Raw genomic sequence first — 21,364 nt, 5'->3', positions numbered from 1 at the left:
GGCAGTAGTGACATGGAAACTCTGATACTTAACAGCAGAAGAGATGATTAAAAAGGGTTTTCCATGTATTCAGCTACCTAAAGGCAACACTAGAAGTTGATGAAAGTTCATGTCAGTTTCCAGAACTTTTTGCAAAGGTCCTTCAGGTCTGGCAGGTGCAATCACATAGCAGGGACTGTATGTGGTAACACTTTCTCTGCTCCTGCTTCTGTATCTTCAAACATCATAGCAAAATGCCAGGATCTTCCCATGCCCAGAACCATCCCTCAGGTGGTATCAACATGGCTGAAGTAACTCAAAGCCTCTTGAATACTGTGTTGAGAACATCTGTTCTCATATTTATGTCACGCCCACAGTCTGTATATCATACACTCAGGACACAGCAAAAAGAAACCTGTGGGCCAGCCTTTGAAAAGGTATTTTGGTGCCAACATTCCTCTCCATTTACTGATTTTAGTATACAACCATAGAATCATAGAATAATTTGGGTTGGAAGGCACCTCTAAAGGTCATCTCTGCAGTAAGCACGGATATTTTCAACTAGATCCAGAGCCCTGTCACTGTCTCCAGGGATGAGGCCTGAACTACCTCCCTGGGCAACCTGTGCCATTTTTCTACTACACTCATGGTAAAGAATTTTTCCCAACATCCAATCTAAATCTATTCTTCTCTAATTTAAAACCATTGCCCCTCATCCTATCACTACAAGCCCTTGCAAACAATCCCTCTCCATCCTTCCTGTTGGCCCCCTTCAGATAATGAAATGTCACTATTATATCTCCCTGGAGCCTTCTTTTCTTCAGGATTAACAACCCCAGCTCCCTCAGTCTGTTTTCATAGGAGGGGTGCTCCAGTCACCTGATTATTTTTGTAGCCCTCCTCTGGACCCCCTCCATCAGATCCATGCCCTTCCTGTACTGAGGGCTCCAGAGCTGGATGCAGTACTCCAGGTGAAGCCTTACCATAGCAGACCAAAGTGGCAGAATCACCTCTCAACCTGCTGTCCACACCTCTTATGATGCAGCCCAGGATGCAATTGGCCTTCTGGGCTGCAAGCATGCACTGTTGGCTCCTGCCCAGCTTTCCATCCACCAGCACCCTCAAGTCCTTTTCTGTGGGGCTGCTTTTTAAAACCTCATCCCTGAGCCAGTGCTGATAGTACAGATTGTTCTGACCCAGCTGCAGGACCCTGCACTTGGTCTTGTTGAACCTCATGAGGTTCACCTGGGCCCACCTCTTCAGTTCTTCCAGGTCCTTCTGGATGTCATCCTGTCCCTCTACCTTATTGACAGCACCACTCAGCTTGGTGTCATTTGCAAACCTGCTGATGGTGCCCTTGATCCCACTGTCTATATTTTTGATAAAAGTATCAAACAGTACAGGTCCCAGTACACAACCCTAAGGGACACCACTTGTTACCGGGCTCTACCTGGACTTTTAGCTGTTGATCACTACCCTCTGGATGCCACCACCAGCCAATTCCTTATCCACTGAACAGTCTACCCATCAAATCCGTATCTCTCCAGCTTAGCGAGTAGGATATTGTGGGGGGCTATGTCAAAGGTGTATTGTTTTCCTCTCTAAACCATGTTCCATTTTTCTGCAGTTATGTCAAGGTGTGTCTACCAATCAGACATGTCTAGGAGTCCCTTCTCCTGGCTATATCTGGAAGGAACTAGAGTTGTTGCTTGAGGAAAGTGGATGGGAATTAAGTGACAGCATAGGAGAGGCTCAAAACTAACTTGTTAATTAATGTTTGTCCATGTAAAATTCTTGTTTCTAGTTTCATAACAAATTGTTTGACAAATTCTTTTATGTTCTGTATCTACAGCTGCACTTGAGGTTGCTGTATAAGCAACTTCAGAAGGGAAAACTTCTAAAAAAATTGGAAAAGCTGGACATTCAAGTAGGTTCCAAACAGTAACAGATACCAGCAGCAGTAGCTGTTCTTAAAAAATGTTTTTGAAAGCCCACAGGCTGCAAAGCAACAGAAGGCACCAAGCAAGATTATTCTTTGCTGCCAATATGGAAAGAGTATGAATTTCACTGAGAAGTATTTCAGTCTGCAGTGCTACAGCCTGCAGATTGTTCTTGTATTCAATGACTGTACCACCAAATAACTGTCCTATTTCTGAGTAGTTCTGAACTGAACTGACTATAAAGAGAAAATAAGAGATTCAAACTATTTCTAGAAGAGTTTGATTTCAAAAGCATAGCAGTCTCTCAGAGAATAATCTCACTGAGAAAATACCTTCCCTTTTGCCAGCCAAAGTCCGCCATTTTTAAGAGCCTCCCTATTGTTTGTTAGGCTTTTTTTTTTTTTTTTTACAGGATGGCAAGAAATGAAACTTCAAGATAAATTTTCCAAGCAATGCCAAAATTCTGCTAGCTTTTCATTCTTACATTGTAAGTTCTCAGGGAATGAGAAAGGGCAGAAATAGATCCTTTCAAAATACCACAGACATATATCTTCAAGGTAGAATCCCAAAGGAAACCAACATGGATTCCCTTTGTCGCACTGCAAATCTCCCAAAACAATGCTGGCAGCTAAGTACACACCCAAGTACAGGGAGAGACTTAGTATGCACAACAAGAGCACAAAATACATGAAATTCATTCTTTTCTGCACCTGAGCACTAGATTGTAAAATAAATAAACAGGTGCTGCCTTTGTCAAGCAAGTCTGCAGAAACAGGGGTAAGGGAAAGTTTGCAGCAGCAAACTGAAGAAAAGATTTCATAATGATGGGTAAGTTGTAGCCTGTATCTGGAATGTGCTCCAGATTTTAAGTAACGTGAATATATCACATTAACAGCAGTAAAAACTAGACCCAAGCAATACTGAATACAAGACCTGACCCCACACTGAGCTGCAGCACTTTTTTCTACTCAGTCTCACTCAGAGAACTTGCTTTCCCTCAAAAAAATGTCACATCCATTTGCTACATCTTTTTTAAATTTTTTATCCTTCAAAGTACTTCTGTTACCCAACATTTATCTTCCCCTAAATCATTCTCAGTCCTCTTTACATCACTTTTCCACTTATTTGAGTCCACATCTTTCCTTTGACAGAAAGGATACACCCCCTCCTTTTTAATATTACTTCCCCAGAGAGAGTTGGAGAGCTACTTCAGACAAAATTTTCTCATGCACCACTTTGAGGTAGTGAGAGTGGCAATTCACAATCTATTTGTAAAAGCATCTAAGGAACCAGAAGTAAAAGAAGAGGGAGAATAGATCATAAAGAGAGACTTCATTTTGTTATATTCTAATTATATTATAAGGACTACCCAAGAAGTGAAGATGAAGTGGTGATTTTTGCCTTCATTCAAATGACATTTGTTTGAAAGCAATCAGAACTCATAGAGCCTCATCTGGGATTTTAAGCAATGGAAAGTAATTTTTACAGGTGTACAAATAGCTAGTTAAAACATGCACACATCATTCGTGTGGCTTCATCTTATAAACTGAACTAGAAGGAAACCTGAACCAGAAAACTAACTCAGTTGTGTTATGTAAACACAACAAGGCTTTTCCTACTTAAGAGCTCAGCAAGAGTTTTGAGGGAACACTTGAGTTTTTCAAGTCTTCACTAACCTCTGAAGTTTTAAAGATTCCCTGTCACTAGGCAGCTTCTGCCTAGAATGTTCAAATCCTAATCACTTCTTTGTATTTTCTTAGATTTCACTAGATTAACATTCTTTCTGCTTTCTACATGCAAACTTGCATCCCTGATGTTCTTCTCATCCTCAACTTGTACCACACGAAGTTTTCTCTTATAAAAAAATCCCTAAGCCACCTTCTAACATCTGTACTGTCATACTGATTTCCTGGGCAATGACCTGAATCTTGTTGCTGATTCAAAACACTCAGCTTCCAGCCTTTTTTCTTCTTCCCTCTCAAGAACTCGGTTATTGCTGCCTCATATAGCAGTGTCTGAATGTCTATTTAGCAGAAAGGGCTGTAGTCACCCCCCAGCCCCTACAGGCATTTCTTCTTCCTCTCCCTGACAGAACCAGATGGCATTCTGGCCAACCTTTGCTCACCTTTCATGAGCCCTGCACTGAATTCAGATAATGCAGTTACACCTATCATTACAGCTGGACAGATGCTATAGGAGTCCTTGCTACTGCCCTGAGTAATGGCAAAATTAATGACTTCAATTAAAAGACATAGGTTAAATTTCTACCAAGGTATTGTCACCTTTTCATCTCTGTATGCTGTTGTGGTTTTTATTTTACTTAACTTCCCAGCTGTCATCACATAACATGGTGATGAACACAGAACTAGGATGAGAAACATATGGTCAGCAACACTTACAGTAGGCTGTGAGGGAATGGTCATTGCCATCTCACTACACGACTTGATCATAGTTTAAAGGAAGAATCCAATTATATGTTTCAGCAGTCAGCCTAAAATACTTAGCTTTTTTCATGATCAAACACCAGTAGTCTTAGTAATTGTTTTCCATCTTTTAGGCTGTTGGTTTTTGGTTTTTTGTTTGGTTTTTTTATACTTTGTTCACATTAATTTGATTTTCCTATCAATTATTATCTGCCCCAGCTACTGGTTACTGCTTCAAGACACTGTTTCACATCCAGCCCACTCCATATATATAGATCACACATTAAAAAGCCACCAGAAAGGGAGTAAAACAGAAAATACCATTAATCAAAAGCCCCCTGAAAATTAAGAAACACAAAACTTGCAATTAAAAAAAAAAACCAGCATAAATAATTTTCTCTCAGGAAGAACCCTGCCTGAAAGCCATTACATTCTAGTTACTCTTTTCCCCAATAACTTGTGATCAAAAGCACCATCATACATCACAAAGTTTTTTTAGATCACTTATTTTCTTTTCTGCTTTCATTGACTGAATTTATTTAAGGCGTGTATCTATTTGCATACTTTGTCCTTTTAGCTACACTCCTCACTTGTCAAAAGTACTTCATCTTAATTAGGTTTTATATGTATATACATGCCAGGGACACTAAAAGCTGCCTGCATCCAAACAGTAACCAGCTCTGCTCTGATCTGCCCCTAACATCTGAGGGGGGTCATTCTAGCCCTTGTTTGGGAGAAAAATGACCACTGAGCAAACAGCACCAGTGGGTCAAACAATCACACTTTCTCTTACTAAGTCCTCTGTCACTTGCCCTAGTGACAGGCTAGAGGGCATTTCATTTTGTGTTGGAAGTGTTGTACAGTATCTCAGACTAGATGTAAAACACTGGGCACTGATGATAGTTAAAAGATCCAAGAGAAGCCCATGTGCAGAAGCAGTTGTCCCCTACTGTGCTCTGCCATATTATTTGTGGTAATTTCGCTGAAATCCTTCCTGCTCGTTTTAGTTGAAAAATAATTTCTGAAAGGACAAACCTCCCTAAAGAACCCGCAGGCTACTTCAGCTGTCAAAATGGTGCTTTTTAAGTTCTTTGTTAAAGTTCCAGGTTAGATATTTTAGACTGCAAGTCGAAGCATCCAGAAGCTTGAAAATGCCAAACCACATCTCACCTGAGCATCATACTCCGGCCCTGTTGCACTCAAAGGTTTCAACATCCTTTAATCACATTGCCACCTGCTACTTTCTTCTGCTGAGCTCTTGCTTCAGTGCTTAAGTAGAGACCTGGTTGATATCCTTTTGTATTTTCTATATACCGTGCCCTGCCTCAACATTTAATTATTCCACACTACCAAAACTGTGCACAGAATGTAAAATGATTCATTTTTTTTTCTAAGCACCTCTGACAGAGACTCCCCATAGAATCCAAGTGTCTCATAACTGCAAAATTTTCACTCACTGTGCTTCTTTAAGGTGAGGTAGCAATATTATCTGTATTCTGGAGATAGAAGAATTAGAGTCAGAAGGAAGGAAGACCCAGACTTTCCATTAATTTTAGTAATACAACCTGAGGCACACAGAAAGCCTATTTTTCAGTTTCCAGCCCATCACCCTCTTTCCAAATCTTCTTGTAAAAGCTCTCAGAAACCCAACCTACTTCACAGTGTACATGCACAGAATAAGGAGCTTGTTGTTACTGGCCATTTGTGAAAAGTTTGTTGTAAATCTGCATCATGCAGAAAATCTGTGAGGGAAATTGAGAGGAGAAGCCAGTCCTCCAGAGCAACATTCAGCTGCCTCAACTGTAATAACACGTTGCTTTCTCCACTGCAATCACATGCCTCATTTCCTACACACCTTACAGCTTGGCAGCAAATGAGGCAGTGCCTAAACAGACTTCAGAGCTTGCCCACATTTATAATGAATAATCTGCATCAGCCCCAAACTCCAGGATCTGCAGAGGAACAGACACAGACCCTTTCTACCATACCCTTAATCTGTCTCACTCAGCTCTTACCTATCTGCACCCCATGTTCATCACTCCCATTCTCATTTCCCAGATAACTGTATGGCCCTTGTGCTCCCAGCTGTCACCTCCTATCCCCTTGCCCTGTTCCCTGAGGTCCTGCACACATTCCCTTCTTGCATCTACTCATTCAGCTCTTGGAATCTCTTTTCCCTGTTACTCCATGCACTTTTCCTGACCCATCTCCATTTGACCGTGACTGCTGCATCTCTTTTCTCCCTGCTACTGGGAGGTGAACAAAGCAGCAGTGCCCCCTTCCTCAGCCCAGTTGGGCAGCCCTGTAACTGGGATTAAGCACAGAGGAGTATAATTCCTTTGTGAGCACATGCAGACAAAATTCTGAAAGTGAAACTCTAGTTTCTGTGGTGTCTCCAAAGTGCATGAACAATCTCAACACTGGGGCAAGCTCAGGGGTGCTTTGTGCAAGACAGCAAAAAGGCATCTCCCCCATATCCTGGTGACCCTTTATTAAATGTCAAGCTCCAAAACTCCATCCCACTTCAAAACTTCTAAAATATCTAAGGAAACATCTGCTGGATTTACTGAGTTTAAAGAAGGTCATTTAAAGCAGCGTATTTCCCACAAACTATGTCTTCAGAAAGAAATAACTTTTTTGCTAAATTTTAAAGAATGAGTCAAAGACTGAGTCTTTCTATAACAATTTTTCAGTCAAAATAATTAATATTTAGAGAAGCTATAGAAAAAACAATTCCTTAGAGTATACAGTGACAGGTACACTTTACTCTGGGCAATGTTACTGACTTTGCTTGTAATTAATAAATCTGCCAGATAAACTTAATTGTTCCAGCTAAGCAAACATTTCCAGTCACACTGATGTAAACAAAATCATTCCTCTTATCAATTAGGAGTTAATCCACACGTTGTCACCATCTCTCCACAGTGCCTAAAGGTCTCTAATTTTTCTTCCAGCTCTGCCAGCTCCAAATTTCAGGCCTTGCTATTCCAATCTTTGGAAAAATGAAAAAGAGTTCCTTTGCACTGTAAAGAGCACAAAACCAAGAACTGTTGCAGAATCCCTCAGGGTAATGGGAGAAAACTGAGTGAGTGATTCCTGGCAGTGCTACCTGGGTCACCCTTTCTTTCCATGACACCTCCTTCTCTTGCAAGCAGTTTCCAATCTGCTGGAAAATTTACAGTTTGCAGTGGGGAAGCTACACAGCATCCATCCACACTCTGCATCTTCCCTGGAACAGTACTTTGCAGGCCCCTTGCAGCCTCCTTCCACATACATGTGAGACAGAAAGACAATGTGAAACAAGGAGTGGTCACTATTTCTAATTTATTCTGTGCTATTTCAAAACCCACCCGTAGGGATCCAGATACAGAAGAACTAAAAATAAAAAGGAGAAGTGATGCACACTATTATATGTTATGTACTTGGGGGGCAAAAATAACCCCAAAACACTAGAATATTTCAAAGCCAGCAAGAGAGTTCAGACAGGTGCCTCCCGTCTAAACCTAGGCAGCAGTTATAGATCCACTGTTGGTTTTGAAAATCTAAATGAAACCATCAAAAAACTGAGAACCACTTCTAAAACTAGCAAGATTAAGAGATGCTCTTACACAAACCTGAATACAACAAACAGGATTGAGGTGGTAAAAATCTCTTTCATGGGGGAATTATGACCAACAAAACCATTCTTCAGTCATCCTACCCTAACAATGGCAGGATGGCTCTTGTCATGAATCTCTTGTTCAATTAAAGGAAAATTATGATTATATGTGATTATATGAAAACTATTGCCTATGTCCTTAAAGTGGCAATTGTAGAGGTTTCTGCATTGTGACACTGCATCAGAGCTAACTTGAGGGTGAGTGCTTTGGTCTTTCTCATGACCAGTTGCCACGAAGGTTCCCTTAGCTTATTATTATTATATTATTATTATATCCAAAATAATATTTTTACTTTTAGAAACTTAAATCTAGGCTTATTAGGAATATAGGATGCCAGGAAAAAAAAAAAAAAAAGGTGAGAACATTTAATAATGAAGAAAGAGGAAGCTAAGACATGAACAAAAGAGAAGAATCAAAAGGACTTCTGTAATTTCAGCACAATTCACTAAGCTTAGAGGAGCCATTAGGAGTTGTCTGTGGTGATGGTGATAGGGCATCATCAGAGAAAAGCAGAGGGCTCTTACTGCAGCATATGTGTCTGGCTGGCGTCCTTTTGTTTGTCAGGTACCTCGTAGTGTGGGGAAATCTTGCCCAGGCCACTGTCACTCAGCATCCTCTTTCGAACTGCAGGATTCCACCGATCTGATATTCTAAGGAGGGAACAAGGAAAAGAAAGGCATTCACCCCTCAGAAATTACTTTACGTGCTCTACTTTGAAGCTTTCTTACGGTTACTGGCTCCCAGCACTATTCAGCCAATAACAAGTTAAATTAACTTCATTCACTAAAAGTACAAGACTGTTCCTAAAGATGAATAAGAGCATTTATGGTGTGCCCAGAGTATGAGAAGAAAAAGAGACACTTCATCATTATTCCTAGGCACAAGGCTCCTCACAGCCTAATACACTGTTATCAGAGCCTTGACCATGCAGAGAAGAGGTAACTCAATACAGTTATGGTGGAACAGATAATACTATGGAGTGTTAGGATGTCAAAAGGTTCTGAAGTCCATCAGTGCTGCTGTGTGCTCCAGGACATATAATAGAGCAGATGTTGTTGCACTGTCCTTCTATCATTATCATAGCTGCATCTGATCCTGTTCCAAGCACCCCACCTAAAATCTCCCCTCCCACAGCCCCCACAGCCCTTCAGAAAAGAGGATGACAAATAAAATGCTCAATAGAGCTTCAGAAGGACATATCCCAGCACCACTCACCCAGAGGCCTGCTCCACTACCAGATCAGGCATTCCTGGAGGTGTCCCCACCTGCTGTGATATTACCAGCTCTGGGTCCAAAATAAAAATCTCGTCCTGCGAAATTTCTGTCACAAAGTGCAAATGTTCCTGTTGAAGCAAGACAAGGAATGAATAATGAACCTGTAGCAGCATCTCTCAGAGCACCCAGATGGCTATAGGAAAGCTGGGTGCAAGTCTCTGAAGAGTGCTCATGCAATTCTGTGTATTTAAGTGCACACAAATACACACACACTAAAAGCAATGCCACTGAAGTAACCAGGAGATACTTCATTGATTTCAAGCCAAACAAGATTCCCACTCAGCAAGTTTCACACTCACAGCAACATTTAGAAAGCATGATACTCAGTGAGTCTGTCATTTAGCTGAAAACTGGAAGTCTTTCCAAAAAGCCAAGGTTTGAATATTGAAACTAGGTCCAGCATCCACTGATGGCTGGCAAAATTTCTAGTTGCTTGGTGGAACGCTCCCAGACATCCATTGCTTGTAAACCCCAGTTTCACATCTCCATTACCAACGCTCTGTTTCTCAGTCCCTGCTTTGTCACTGACACAGAAGGCTCATTGTCTTTCAAGCCATCACATAGTATTGATTTTTTCCCCACAGGAGAATGGAGCAGGAGGGAAAGGTGACCATTTGTACAGTCAAGTATTAAAGAAATGCAGCATAAACCTAAACTAGACAGAGTGACCCTGCCTCGTTTAACATGTAGCAGCAGCATCTTCTCCCTTGTTTTCCAAACATTAAAATACAGCATCATCCAAGTTATTATATGACTGTGTGTAAAGAAGCCCCATGGTGATTATATGCAGACACCAAACCTTTAACCTCTGAACTCAAGGCACAGCTCCTTCTGCTTAAACTAAACTGCCAGCTGCTTTTGCTAGGAAAGATTCCTATGTCCCTACAATCAGAAAAAGCTTACACCATTCTCAGGAGGACCAGGTACAAATGACCACTGTGTGAAATCAACAGTTTGCACTGAATGCTGAGGCATTACTTGGCCTGTTCTGGCTACAAATCAGATAGACTAAAAGCTCTGTAAAAATTTCAAACTGTCTTTTAGAAAGTATATTCAGATTGTCAGATTTATAGCACAGGTTTGAATCCAATGGGGTTATGTTCTGTTTTGGGGTTCCTTGGGAATATCTGATACATCTCTGTTCATAATTCTTAACTTGCAACATTGCCTTAATTTCCATAGCTATTCTATGCCACACACACAAAGGGCAAGACCTCTAGTGACTAAAAGCATCAGTGAAAAGATAAACTCAAATACTGCAGTGCCACACAGACACCTTCAGTAAGACTTGATAAGGATGACAAATGTAGGAAATTCTGATCTGCGTGACAGATTGGTACCAAACTGTTGGGCAGATGATGAGCAGATACAAAACTTCAGTGAAACTGAAGTGAAACTGCGAATGACATCAACTAAAAAAAGGTTCGATTTTGCCTCTGTTTCTCATGAGAAATCACTAGCATTTTAGAATACACAGGAGGGATGGCAAATAATTAATTGTAAAGGACATTTGGCAGAGCTTTTAAAAAAGTTATGGAAACAGTAACCGAGGAAAGATTTACCTGAGATCTGTCAATGCGGTAAAAACGATCAGCAGAAGTTGCTGCAAGACAGAAAAAAAACAGAGCTGAAGTGAAGAAAATGGTCTGAGCAGAACAGCTTGGGTAAGATGGGCTGAACTAGCATCACTACCATGTAAGATAACCCCTATATCAGTGAAGTCACAGTGTTTTCACAAGAACATAATCTGATGCATTCATTATGTTCATATTCCTATCCCATTAAACAGTGAATTTAAAGGTGAGGCTTAACAAAACACTGATACTATTAACTTGAGATAAATATTTTAAAATGCAAAAAATGGATTTCAGGCTTGTAAGAAGAATTGACTACATTAAAATACGTGACAGAAAAAGCTGCATTGTTCTGATGAAAGTCTAGCAAGCATATAATGGGTCTAATAAGATTAATTCGAATTTTGAATTTAAAGAACAGTGACATGCTGGGGAGCTCTTTGTAAATCAAATGCATGGCCACAGATATTCAACCTGAACTACCAATATGCTTGAAGAAAATTTATGGTACTCATAAAAAACACCACAAAATTGGGGAAATTCATTAGATAAAGCATCTAATATGAATCTTATCACTGCCAAATAATTAGTATTGCTAAACCCAGAAGTATTTTATCACCTACAATGTGCTTCATCAGATGTGATTTTTTGTTTTATTCCTACTTCACATTTAGTTTGGCCAGTGAAATTAGATACATTCATTCTGGAATTTTGACACAAGAGCACAGTGATGTCGCATTGTAGGTTTTGGCACTGCAAGGCAATATCAAATCCCTAAAGACAAAAACTGACTGCATCTACCCAGCCAGCTTTCTCCAGACACCAACCAGATTCTCAATATGTTTTGTATCAATTCCCCTCATGAGATACAAGGAAGAGTGATTAGAAATTGCCAAGGAGAAACTGGTTTTGTTTAGAACAATAAAAATATCAGTCCCCACATACTGAAGCTTTTGGAAAAGCAGATGCCATCCATTTTAGCTGCTAATTCCAGTGCTCTGGAGCCTGACGTAAAGCCCAGACAAGCCATCTGCTTTGACAAACTCTGGGTCAAATACAAGTGCAGTTCTCCAGGGAATTACATGAAGTGCAGTCTTACAGGGAATGGGAGAAAAGTTTCCATCACCTAAACACCATGGTATATAAACATTAGAGTACATATAGAGAAACCAGAGTGAAGAACATAGCCTTACCAGCAGCATGTTGCCACAAGCAGCTGCACTCTGTGTCCAGGTGCTGCCATGCAGTAAGTGCTGCTCATCATAGCATAATAAACCAAACCTCTAACAACCCTTAGAAGAACATTCTTCCTCAGGGTGACATTTGGATTGCTAGATGAAAGGCCTGTTTCACTTTTCAGAGGGGAAAGTGGGGCACCCAGCTCCATTTTTACCTGCTCAGTGTAACAAGGAGGTACATTTTCCCCTCCACAATCATACTCTGGGATGCCCTGTCCTTCACACAGAGCCCCAGAAGCAGGCAGCATGCTGGGCTCAAGAGTAGGAAGATGCACTTACCATCTAGGAAGCACCATCTAGGAGATAGCCTCTGAACAGAAAGTACTCTGGGGAAAGAGCTTTCTTGGTCCTGGATAGGGCAGGGAAGTTACATTAAAAAGAAAAACAAAAACAAAACAAAAAAACACACTTTTTTTCTCTTAAAAGGACTACTTTCTAGTCTCTGCTATTTTTAATTTTGCTCTATTGACATTGCACAAAGCCTACATAGCCCAAAGCCATTGGATTTGCTCCTCGCTGACATCAGAATTAGACTGTAATATTGAAGATAGTAAAGTGACACAGGTAGCTTCAGCCACATCCTTGGCTGTCCCTTTCTCTACAGCTCAGCAGTACCAAAAATCTTTACATCAAAACCAGCTTTCTCCCTTATTTGTAAGGACAGGGGAAGAACGAGAGGTGAAAGAGGTCAAAAAGATACATGGAAGTATCAAACCACAGATATGAATACTAATAACTATGTTTTCTTCTTGTGTGTCTGTCTCATTGGTTTATTCTAGCTCAGTATTTTTGCATGCTTTCCCACCTGTACTGATATGCCACTCAAAGCAATTGCTCACAGAAGCAATTAATTTGAATTAATCCAGACATGTCCCAAATGCACATCAGGGTAAAAAATGTTATTATCTACATCCAGAACACATCCCAGACATGTAGACCACTGCTGACCAAGGAAGCAGACATCTCACATCAACATCTTCGTGCTCTGGCTAAAAATACAAGCTCCTTGGGAACAAGTGGATGTTATTTCAGGAACCAAACCAAATGACTGGGAAGGACTGAAGCCCTTCTTCTTGACCTCTGCTCACCAAGGATTCAAACAGACTGCCCCTTGCTTTTTCACTGCTCACTGAGCTTCAGAGATAAAAAGGGATCTCAGAGAGAAGAAGGTGATCATGGCTGTGATCCATGCTGCCAATGGGTGGTCAGCCAGTTTGCTAAAGCCACTGACCACTATATTTGAACACAAATAGATTTGCATAGGGCAAACACCACAGCATGGATCTCAGACACACACCAAAAATTTCTATAAAGCCAGATTCTATCCTTATTTGCATGTTAAGCAGTAAAATCAACACATCTGCAAATGAAGTAAATTCAGGCACATAATGTCTCAAGATTAAACTTCACTTCTTCAGACTACATACTGGCATACCAGATTACAAGGCAAGAAAAGCAAAAGCAGAAGCAGTGGGGAGCAAGGGTACCTTAGAGAAAACTATTGCTGTTCAAGGGAATCACAGATTGTAATTAATATATATGTATGTGTATTCCTAACATGGGCATAGAATGGTGAAAAGAGACCAGATATCTCACTGGAACTTGTCAGAATATCTCACAGGAGTCCAGCACCTTTCCTTGACAGCAGGATGTAGGACAAATTATTGTCATGTTGAGAACTGTATAGCTCTATCAGGTAAGTAGTTGTTTGGAAGGTGCAACACCAGAAAGAAAAAGCTGGCTGAAAGAGTGAGTTCCAAAATGAGATTTCAAACACTCATGGGGTTTCAGCCAAAAGGGACAATAGGGCTAGGAATCCACCATCTCCACCATAACATGGAAAATCCACCACTCCAGCCTGAGCTACAGCAGACATTTTAGAAAGGCATTCAGCTTAAGTGCAACAGAAAGCCCACCATTCCCTGAGGCAGCCAGCACCATGTGCAAGGTTTGAAGGTGGAAAGTAAGGCTGCTTTGTATATAAGAGGAAAAGTGCAGAAACACCAACACAGAGTTAAAATCAAAGTTTATGGTCTATCAAACATGTCCAATGCATCTGGAACATTCATACAGGTTATCAAGGGTTCACAGTTTCCTATATATTTTCCTCTGCTTTTACTGCCTAGTGCTTTATGTCATTAGGAAAACCTAGAAGTAATAGATATTTCTCAGAAATTTATCTTACTGTTTTGCAAATTTGACGTATTTCTAAAATACTTCTTATCTGAGTAGCTATGCGTGAGAAAATGTTAAGAAAAAAATAATAATGGACAGAAAGAAAAAAAGAAAAAAAATATGGACAGAGAAACAGGGGCATCATCAGTTCAATTCACCAGACTGCCTAGACAAGTGTCAGTTACACCAGGGGGAAGAAGCAGTTTGCATTCTTCAACTTTGGGAAAATCTTAAAGGTGGCCAAAAGTTTTTTCAGTCTGACTGGGTAAAACAATTTCCAAACTTATTAAAGAGCAAAAAATGCTCACATATGTTCAGACATTGCTCTTTGATTTACATACATGTATCTGACACTCTTTAGCCACCTGAGGAAAAGTGAGGTCACGCTGATGTTGTACAGATGCGCTCAAGTTCTTGGCCCTCCCAGCTTCCCAGTTGGCAAAGTGCTGCGTGCTCTGTCTGCTGCTTTTGAGCAGCCATGGTGATGGTTGGCATGATGCTGCTTTAAAATGTCATATATTTCATTTGGTATCATGACATTTGCAACACTCATCTTATTAGCTTCTGCTTCTGGGATTGATTGTAACCATGAATTAGTGCTTTTCCTTTCTGGATATCCAGGACAGAAAAGTGTAGACGACTCCAGACAACTCATCTAAATGTGTACAGTCTGATGCAGTTATAGCCACCCTGACAAAAATAAAACAGCTTGCAGATTTTCCTTGATCTCACACACCCTGCTCTCATGCACAGGTCCGTGTTTTACAGGAGAGATGAAGATAACAGCATAGCATCCCATAAAGTGAACTATTTCTGCTCAGGCAGACCAAATGACATATCTCAGTGGTTTAAGCCTCAGATTTAGAACACACATTGTCTTTCTCTGCTATGGGCTTATGGAGTCCTGGCATGCTTAATTCTGCTTGTATCACAAAAGATGTGTGTGGGAGAGAGTCAAGGGCTTTCTGAAATCCATTAGCTAATGTCTAGGTATCTACATGCACAAAGCTTTACGTATCCTAGTATTTAGCCCACTATTAGCAGAAAGGTAAGGACTGAGATACAAATGACAAAAGGAAGAAAGCATCCAAAGACAACAGTGAATACTAAAAAAGTAGATTATACAAAGAGGAGACATGAGTAAAAATTCACATATCTAGCAGACTACATAATGCTGGGAAAATGAAAACAGGATAGTGATGGTAAATGTAAATTCAAGTAACAAATTGCATGTTGTGATATGCTCTTTCCAAGACTCCATTATAGTTCAACTGTAGAACTAACTTGGGAAGTCTCAGGCCCAGGAGAATGATATTTTATAACTATTAAACTCATAAGAGAAAAAAAACAGAATGAAAAACAACCCTAAATTCATTTTTTGTTTGCACCTGGGCTTGCTGATGTTGTTTCTGCTGACTCCCCGTGTTTTGAGCTGCAGAGGAATCACTCAAGAGAACTGCATTTATGAGATCTAAAAGTACCCATGACAGCTTATTAGTGAGCTAAGAAAACAGTTCCATCAACTCAAGCACCTTATTCATGCCCTTTATCTCCTGCTTTTTCCTCTTCCCCTAATACCAGCATACCAACAAGGATACCAACATGGAACAAACCTCGAATTAACCTAATGAGACAGTTTGTAGAAATAACCCACTGAGAATAAACCAGTGTCTGAAGAATCCGAGATAAACAAGTACCAAAGGCAAAACACAGAATGCAGCATTGTAAAGGAACTGCTAGCATAAGAGGGATTTCACACGGATATGCACTAAAGGAAATGGCTAGGAAATTAATCTATATAACTGCAGATTAGAGTCAAATACAGAACTGGATTCTGACATTTCATACTCCCTTTTGGCCCTCCCCATACACACAGTTAGTTCTTCATTTTACCCCAGGCAGTTTCCCACACATGGAGCAGCGAGCAGCCATTTAGGTTAATTTATAATGAGTGAAAGAGAATTATACATGCTGGTTTTTTTAGCCAATTCACTAGACACTAGCTCTGCTCTAAAACTCAGTTCCAGGGCAATGATTAATACGAATGTTAAAATTACGAGGTTACAAATTGGACAGGGAAATGCAGACACAAACCATGAACTGCTATGAAGGCACTAAGTCCAACAAAACATGCCAAATTGTGTTTTTTCATACTGCCTTCTTGCATTCAGCACATTACAGCCTTTCTTGACCCACTGGAATTATGCATCACTCAGATAATAATTAAACCCCAAGAAATTATCTACAATTTCCTTGCAATGGGTTCCCCTCAGCTGTCTCTCTGTGTACTTTCTCAGTTAACTCATTCCTGTTGCACAAGACCTGCATTGTTAAATCTAGAAAAAGGTTATCAACACTGTGCAAAATTATCTTGTGATCCCAGGCCCTGCATCAACTGATCACTCTCTCTGTGTCATGTCCCTGTGCTTCTGCCAGATCACCTCAGGAGCCAGAAGAGGTAGTCCAAGGTAGTTTACTTTCAGTTTCAGCACTGTGATATTTCACTGAGAGAAATATGCATTCTTGCACAATCCTCCCAGCTATAAAGGCAAATCCTGCATTGAATAATTTGTACTAAAAAGTTTTAAAATGCACAGAAAGATCAATTTTGAACACTAGCCACCTAAAAGTAGAACCCGTTTGTCACACGCCAAAGATACATTTGTATCCAAAGTATATTAAAATACCACCTTGAGGACTATGTTAAACCAGACCTATAGGAGTGTGATGCAAAGTTCTTAAGAGGTTAGGCCTCGTAGCAAACCTTTTTTCTCAGTGATAGACTTTAGTGCTACAGCTATGCAATAGAACACATTGTGGTTCAGTTTCTAAGACAGAGAAACAATTTTACTTTTGTCACTTGTCCTACACACGTTCTCTTACTTCAATATGCAAGGCACTGCTATTGCACTACCACTTGCATGATCATGCTGTGCTAATATTAAAAATTATTCCATAAGGTTTGCTAGGAAAAGGATTGTCCCAGGAAAAGCAGAATGAACATCTAACATTTGAGGGTAAATTATAATCAGAATTCGTTTAACATATGGGTATCTAATTAAAACCAAACCTAGGTTCAAACATAAAGAATGCAGTTCACATCATTAAATCTCTTTTTGTTCTGATACTAAAAGGAAAGCTTATCTTACCTGGTAATGAACTCTCTGTGTAGTAGAAGGTACTGACTGTAGGTCCTAGTAGGAGAATGAAAGACATGTCCATGATGAAAAAAATTAAAGAGACAAGAGGTGTTGCAGTTGTAGTCTCTGAAGGAGTTGGGCAAATACAAATAATTTTGAAAGTAATCCTCACTAGTTTTAAATATCTTAAACAAAAACCACAGAATATTCATGGATAGATCACTTAAATATTAGATTTGCTTGCATTTGTACAAAAATTTTTTTTAAAAATATAGATATTATGATAATGGATCTTTACCATACCACAGTTCTATTTGTTCCATGAAAACTATTAAAACTTAGAATATCAGAGGTAAAATGAAAGAAAAGATCCTAAACCCCATAAATCCTTTTTTTGCAAATATTTCTGAATGAATAATGCACTGGCAGTTCTTTCTGTTTTAAGACAACTTCATGTCAGGGAGATCATAATACAATGACCCTGGTATTTAGCAGGCTTCATTAATCTAATTTTTTTTTAATAGAGATTTTATCAAATAGTTTCAGGTCATGACATAGCTTTCCAAAAAGCCTGGCCTACATACCAGAGCTCCCCAGCTGACATACAAGTTGACAGCATGCAGAAAGCCTTGGCACCTCCATTCCCGGTAACTGGGTCTGAGCCAAATCAAGCACACACAAAAAACTAGCAAAAACCCTGCAAGAGGTTAGAGAAACTCATTCCTTCACAACCACAATTCAACCAGAACTTCTAGCTGTACTTCCTCCAGAGCTGTACAACTACCTGCCAACCTACACTGGCCATACAAGGTTGCTCGACTGCAGTCTGAGATCCCATTTGCAATCTGCAGAACACAGCCTGACATTTATTTCATTCTAATTTTCTATCACCAGACACCTCAAGTATGTATCACTTTACATTAAGGTTTTATGTCTTGTAATAATAGCCACGCCTCAAGTCTGAATGTTCAGAAACGCATTTAATAAAGGAAATCCTGGATGAAATGCAAAAAAATTGAGAGTTTATAGTGAGATACTAAGGCCTCAGTTGAGGCTGCAAATGCAGAGTTTCAAAACTGCAGGAAAGGCAGTGTCTCCCAAAGAGTTCAGTGGGAGGGATGAGGCTCATAGCTCCTATAAAGATCAACCACCTCTTTAGGAATCTACTTAATGTACTCACACTTGTGAATGTTGTTGAATGATATCAGTAAAAGATTAAAAACAATCAGAAACAGTATATTAATGAAAATACATTAGGTTTGTCACTAAATGCATACACAGTTAAACATATTCAGCTAATGGGACATTGGGATCCTCTCCTTCCTGAACTCTATTGTAGAATGAGCTCTTGTGAGGCTTCAAGGTGTTAGAGACAATTAGAGCAGCAATATTAGAGCAGCCACAGGAGCAGACATATCTGTGTATCTGGAAACATCTAGTGGAGATTTGCAGTGTTTATTGGTGTCTGAATACTCCATGACACTATTTGAGAATGACATTTGTATAGTGAGGCCCACTTGAATTTCATTATATTTGTCCTTCCATAACACACTTTCTAATCACTAATTTGTGTCATTTTAGCAAGGTATATAAAGAGTCCCTGGTATTCAAGGAGAAATAGACACACTCAACTGTGCCAAGTCTGTTATCATTTAAAAAGGTGTATGCCTTTTCATTTCCTGTTTAGAAACTATTTTTCTGTGCTACTCCTGCTTTTTTTTTATTATACTGTACCTCTAAAGGGTTTTTTTCAGTAGTAGGTAAACTGCAATATTCCTACTATATTATTGTTGTAAATATTAGACCTCTGCACTCAGAACTGAGTGAAGAGTAACATTGATTAATATCTGATACCTGAATTCACAAAATCCTCACCTCTTGTAGACGATCAATATACATACGACAGGTCTCCAAGTCACAATCTCCTCGCACAACTATAATTCCTAGAGGAATTGCTGAAAAATAAAAACCAAAGAAAAACCTTTTAATTGAAGTCTCTTGAACTTTAAAAGACTTGCAAATATGTTCCTTGATTGCTTTTCTTCACAATGTCCTCACAAAAGCTTCCTGCTATCTAAATCTTAAAACTCATTTGAAAGCAAGAACATATTATTTATCATTAGTTTCACCCAATCAAAGATTCTATTTTTCCACTGCCTTTCACACTGCAAAAGGTAAACCACATTCAACTAAATTGAGTTCATCATCAGATGGTAATGTCAATTATTAATCACAAAGAAAGGAACATACCACAGAACAAGAGCTTGGGAAGGTGCTCTTAGACATAGAAATAAGAGAGTTGTATTTCATTTTCAGAACTCTTAAAAGTCTACAGAAATGATTTAAAGTCATGAAAACCAAAGCCTGAAGTTACAACCCAATTTCAGAGAAAACTTTCCAGCACTGTGTTATTTTGATGTAAGGCTGCTTTCAAGTCAAAACGCATCTACACGCAAAACTGACACATCTCCATAGTTTTTCGGAGGGAAAAAAAACAAAAGTAGTACTTGTAAAAATACAGCAAGTAATTCCCCTCAGCTGAGGCTAGGATTTTTAATAAGAGGAGATTTAGATCTGTTCTTGCAGCCAAAAAATACCCCAAAACAAACCCACAAAAAGAACAAAAGAGATATATGTGAATCCACAAAGAAGGTACCAAGGGAGCTACCTACTAAGACCTCATTAAATAAAAAGAAAACAAGTGAAAACTCTTGAGTACCTGAATTTCTAAAACTGAATGACTAAACAAAGTGATTCATTGTCCCTGAGGGGTCTTTAATCAAACAGTTGCCAAAAAAAGTAGGGGAGCAGCAGGAAAGAGACTTAAATCCTCCTCTGAAGTATTCCAGAAGGAGAGCAAAATATCAGCTTGTAAACAATTTTGGTAACCGAATAACAAGAAGCAGCATAAAATCACTGACAGTTCTAAGATAAATAGAAAAAACAACTGTGCTACATCTCCTCCTACTGTTCAAAATAAATTCATTAAGAGGGAGTGAGATTTATCTACTGAGATGCTCTTCATTCTGATAAGAGAACGACAGCACTAAAAGATAAGGGGGAATGTAGGTTATATTTATATAGGCTAGAAGCACAAAGAGCAACTCAGTGGTCTCAGGGAGGAGGGTAGGGGATGACCTACAGTAGTCCAGGTCATAGGCCTCAGAGGCCAGCACAGAGCACTGGGAACACATCAATAATGCTGCCAGCATTGTGTTTGGAAAGCAATTCAAACAGCAGAACAGCTATGGACCTGGGAAGACCAGAAACTGGGAAAAAAAGATGGTGGGAGAAACAAGAAAATAAAGAAGGGATAGGCAGGAAGACCAGGGAAGAAGGAAAGAGCTCACACTTCTGCTGAAGCATCACTGACATCCAATAGTGATGTCAATCCACCTGTTCATTTTCAGCAAGGCCAGAAGGGAACAGTGCTCATGGCAACCTCCCAGGTTTTTTTCATTAGGGAACAAAAACTGAAAGACAAGCAAGCAGAATGAGGGTCAATCACAAGGTTTGCTTTACTCACTCTAATGCTCTGGGTTACAGATTGTCTTTGCTTAGTGTTTATTTTTGTTTAACCTTCTCTGACAGGAGACCCTTAAGCTCTGTAGAGAGTACTTAATGGCTATCTAGTTTCAATTCAGCAGATCCCTCTGCAGCCCCTACTGAAGGAAGCATTTGTTAAATTCAAATATAGCTTTAAAAATGGATTGCAGCAGGCACAACTACACCTCCAATAGCTACAGAGCATTAAGGAGCTGCACCAGGGGGTCACAAACTGTCACCACCAATTCTGTCTCTTTTCTATTGAATCCTTCCTTCCTGGAGGTATATGCACTTAGTAGGGCCCAGAGTTTTGACCTGCTGAAACAAGGTAGCAAACACAGAACTGAAATCCATAACTATCACCATCCCTGGCAGCCCACAGGAGAAGGACCTTACAAACATTTGGAATTCTAAA

General features: G+C 39.7%; 1 protein-coding gene across 1 annotated transcript in view; it reads right to left on the bottom strand.

Annotated features, from left to right (window-relative positions):
* Positions 1–21,364, bottom strand: part of DGKI (diacylglycerol kinase iota) — a 111,931-nt gene that overhangs the window by 40,710 nt on the left and 49,857 nt on the right. The window contains exons 15-20 of the mRNA XM_030450478.1: positions 19,279–19,358; positions 17,413–17,457; positions 12,368–12,437; positions 10,839–10,879; positions 9,217–9,344; positions 8,526–8,651 (exon numbers count right to left, since the gene is read on the bottom strand). Coding sequence (XP_030306338.1) covers positions 8,526–8,651; positions 9,217–9,344; positions 10,839–10,879; positions 12,368–12,437; positions 17,413–17,457; positions 19,279–19,358 — 490 coding nt within the window. The remainder of the gene's footprint in view (positions 1–8,525; positions 8,652–9,216; positions 9,345–10,838; positions 10,880–12,367; positions 12,438–17,412; positions 17,458–19,278; positions 19,359–21,364) is intronic.

This window comes from Calypte anna, chromosome 1 (assembly GCF_003957555.1).
Source record: "Calypte anna isolate BGI_N300 chromosome 1, bCalAnn1_v1.p, whole genome shotgun sequence".
Lineage (NCBI taxonomy): Eukaryota > Metazoa > Chordata > Aves > Apodiformes > Trochilidae > Calypte > Calypte anna.
Note: the sequence above shows the minus strand (reverse complement) of the source record. Positions and strands in the feature narration are given on the sequence as shown.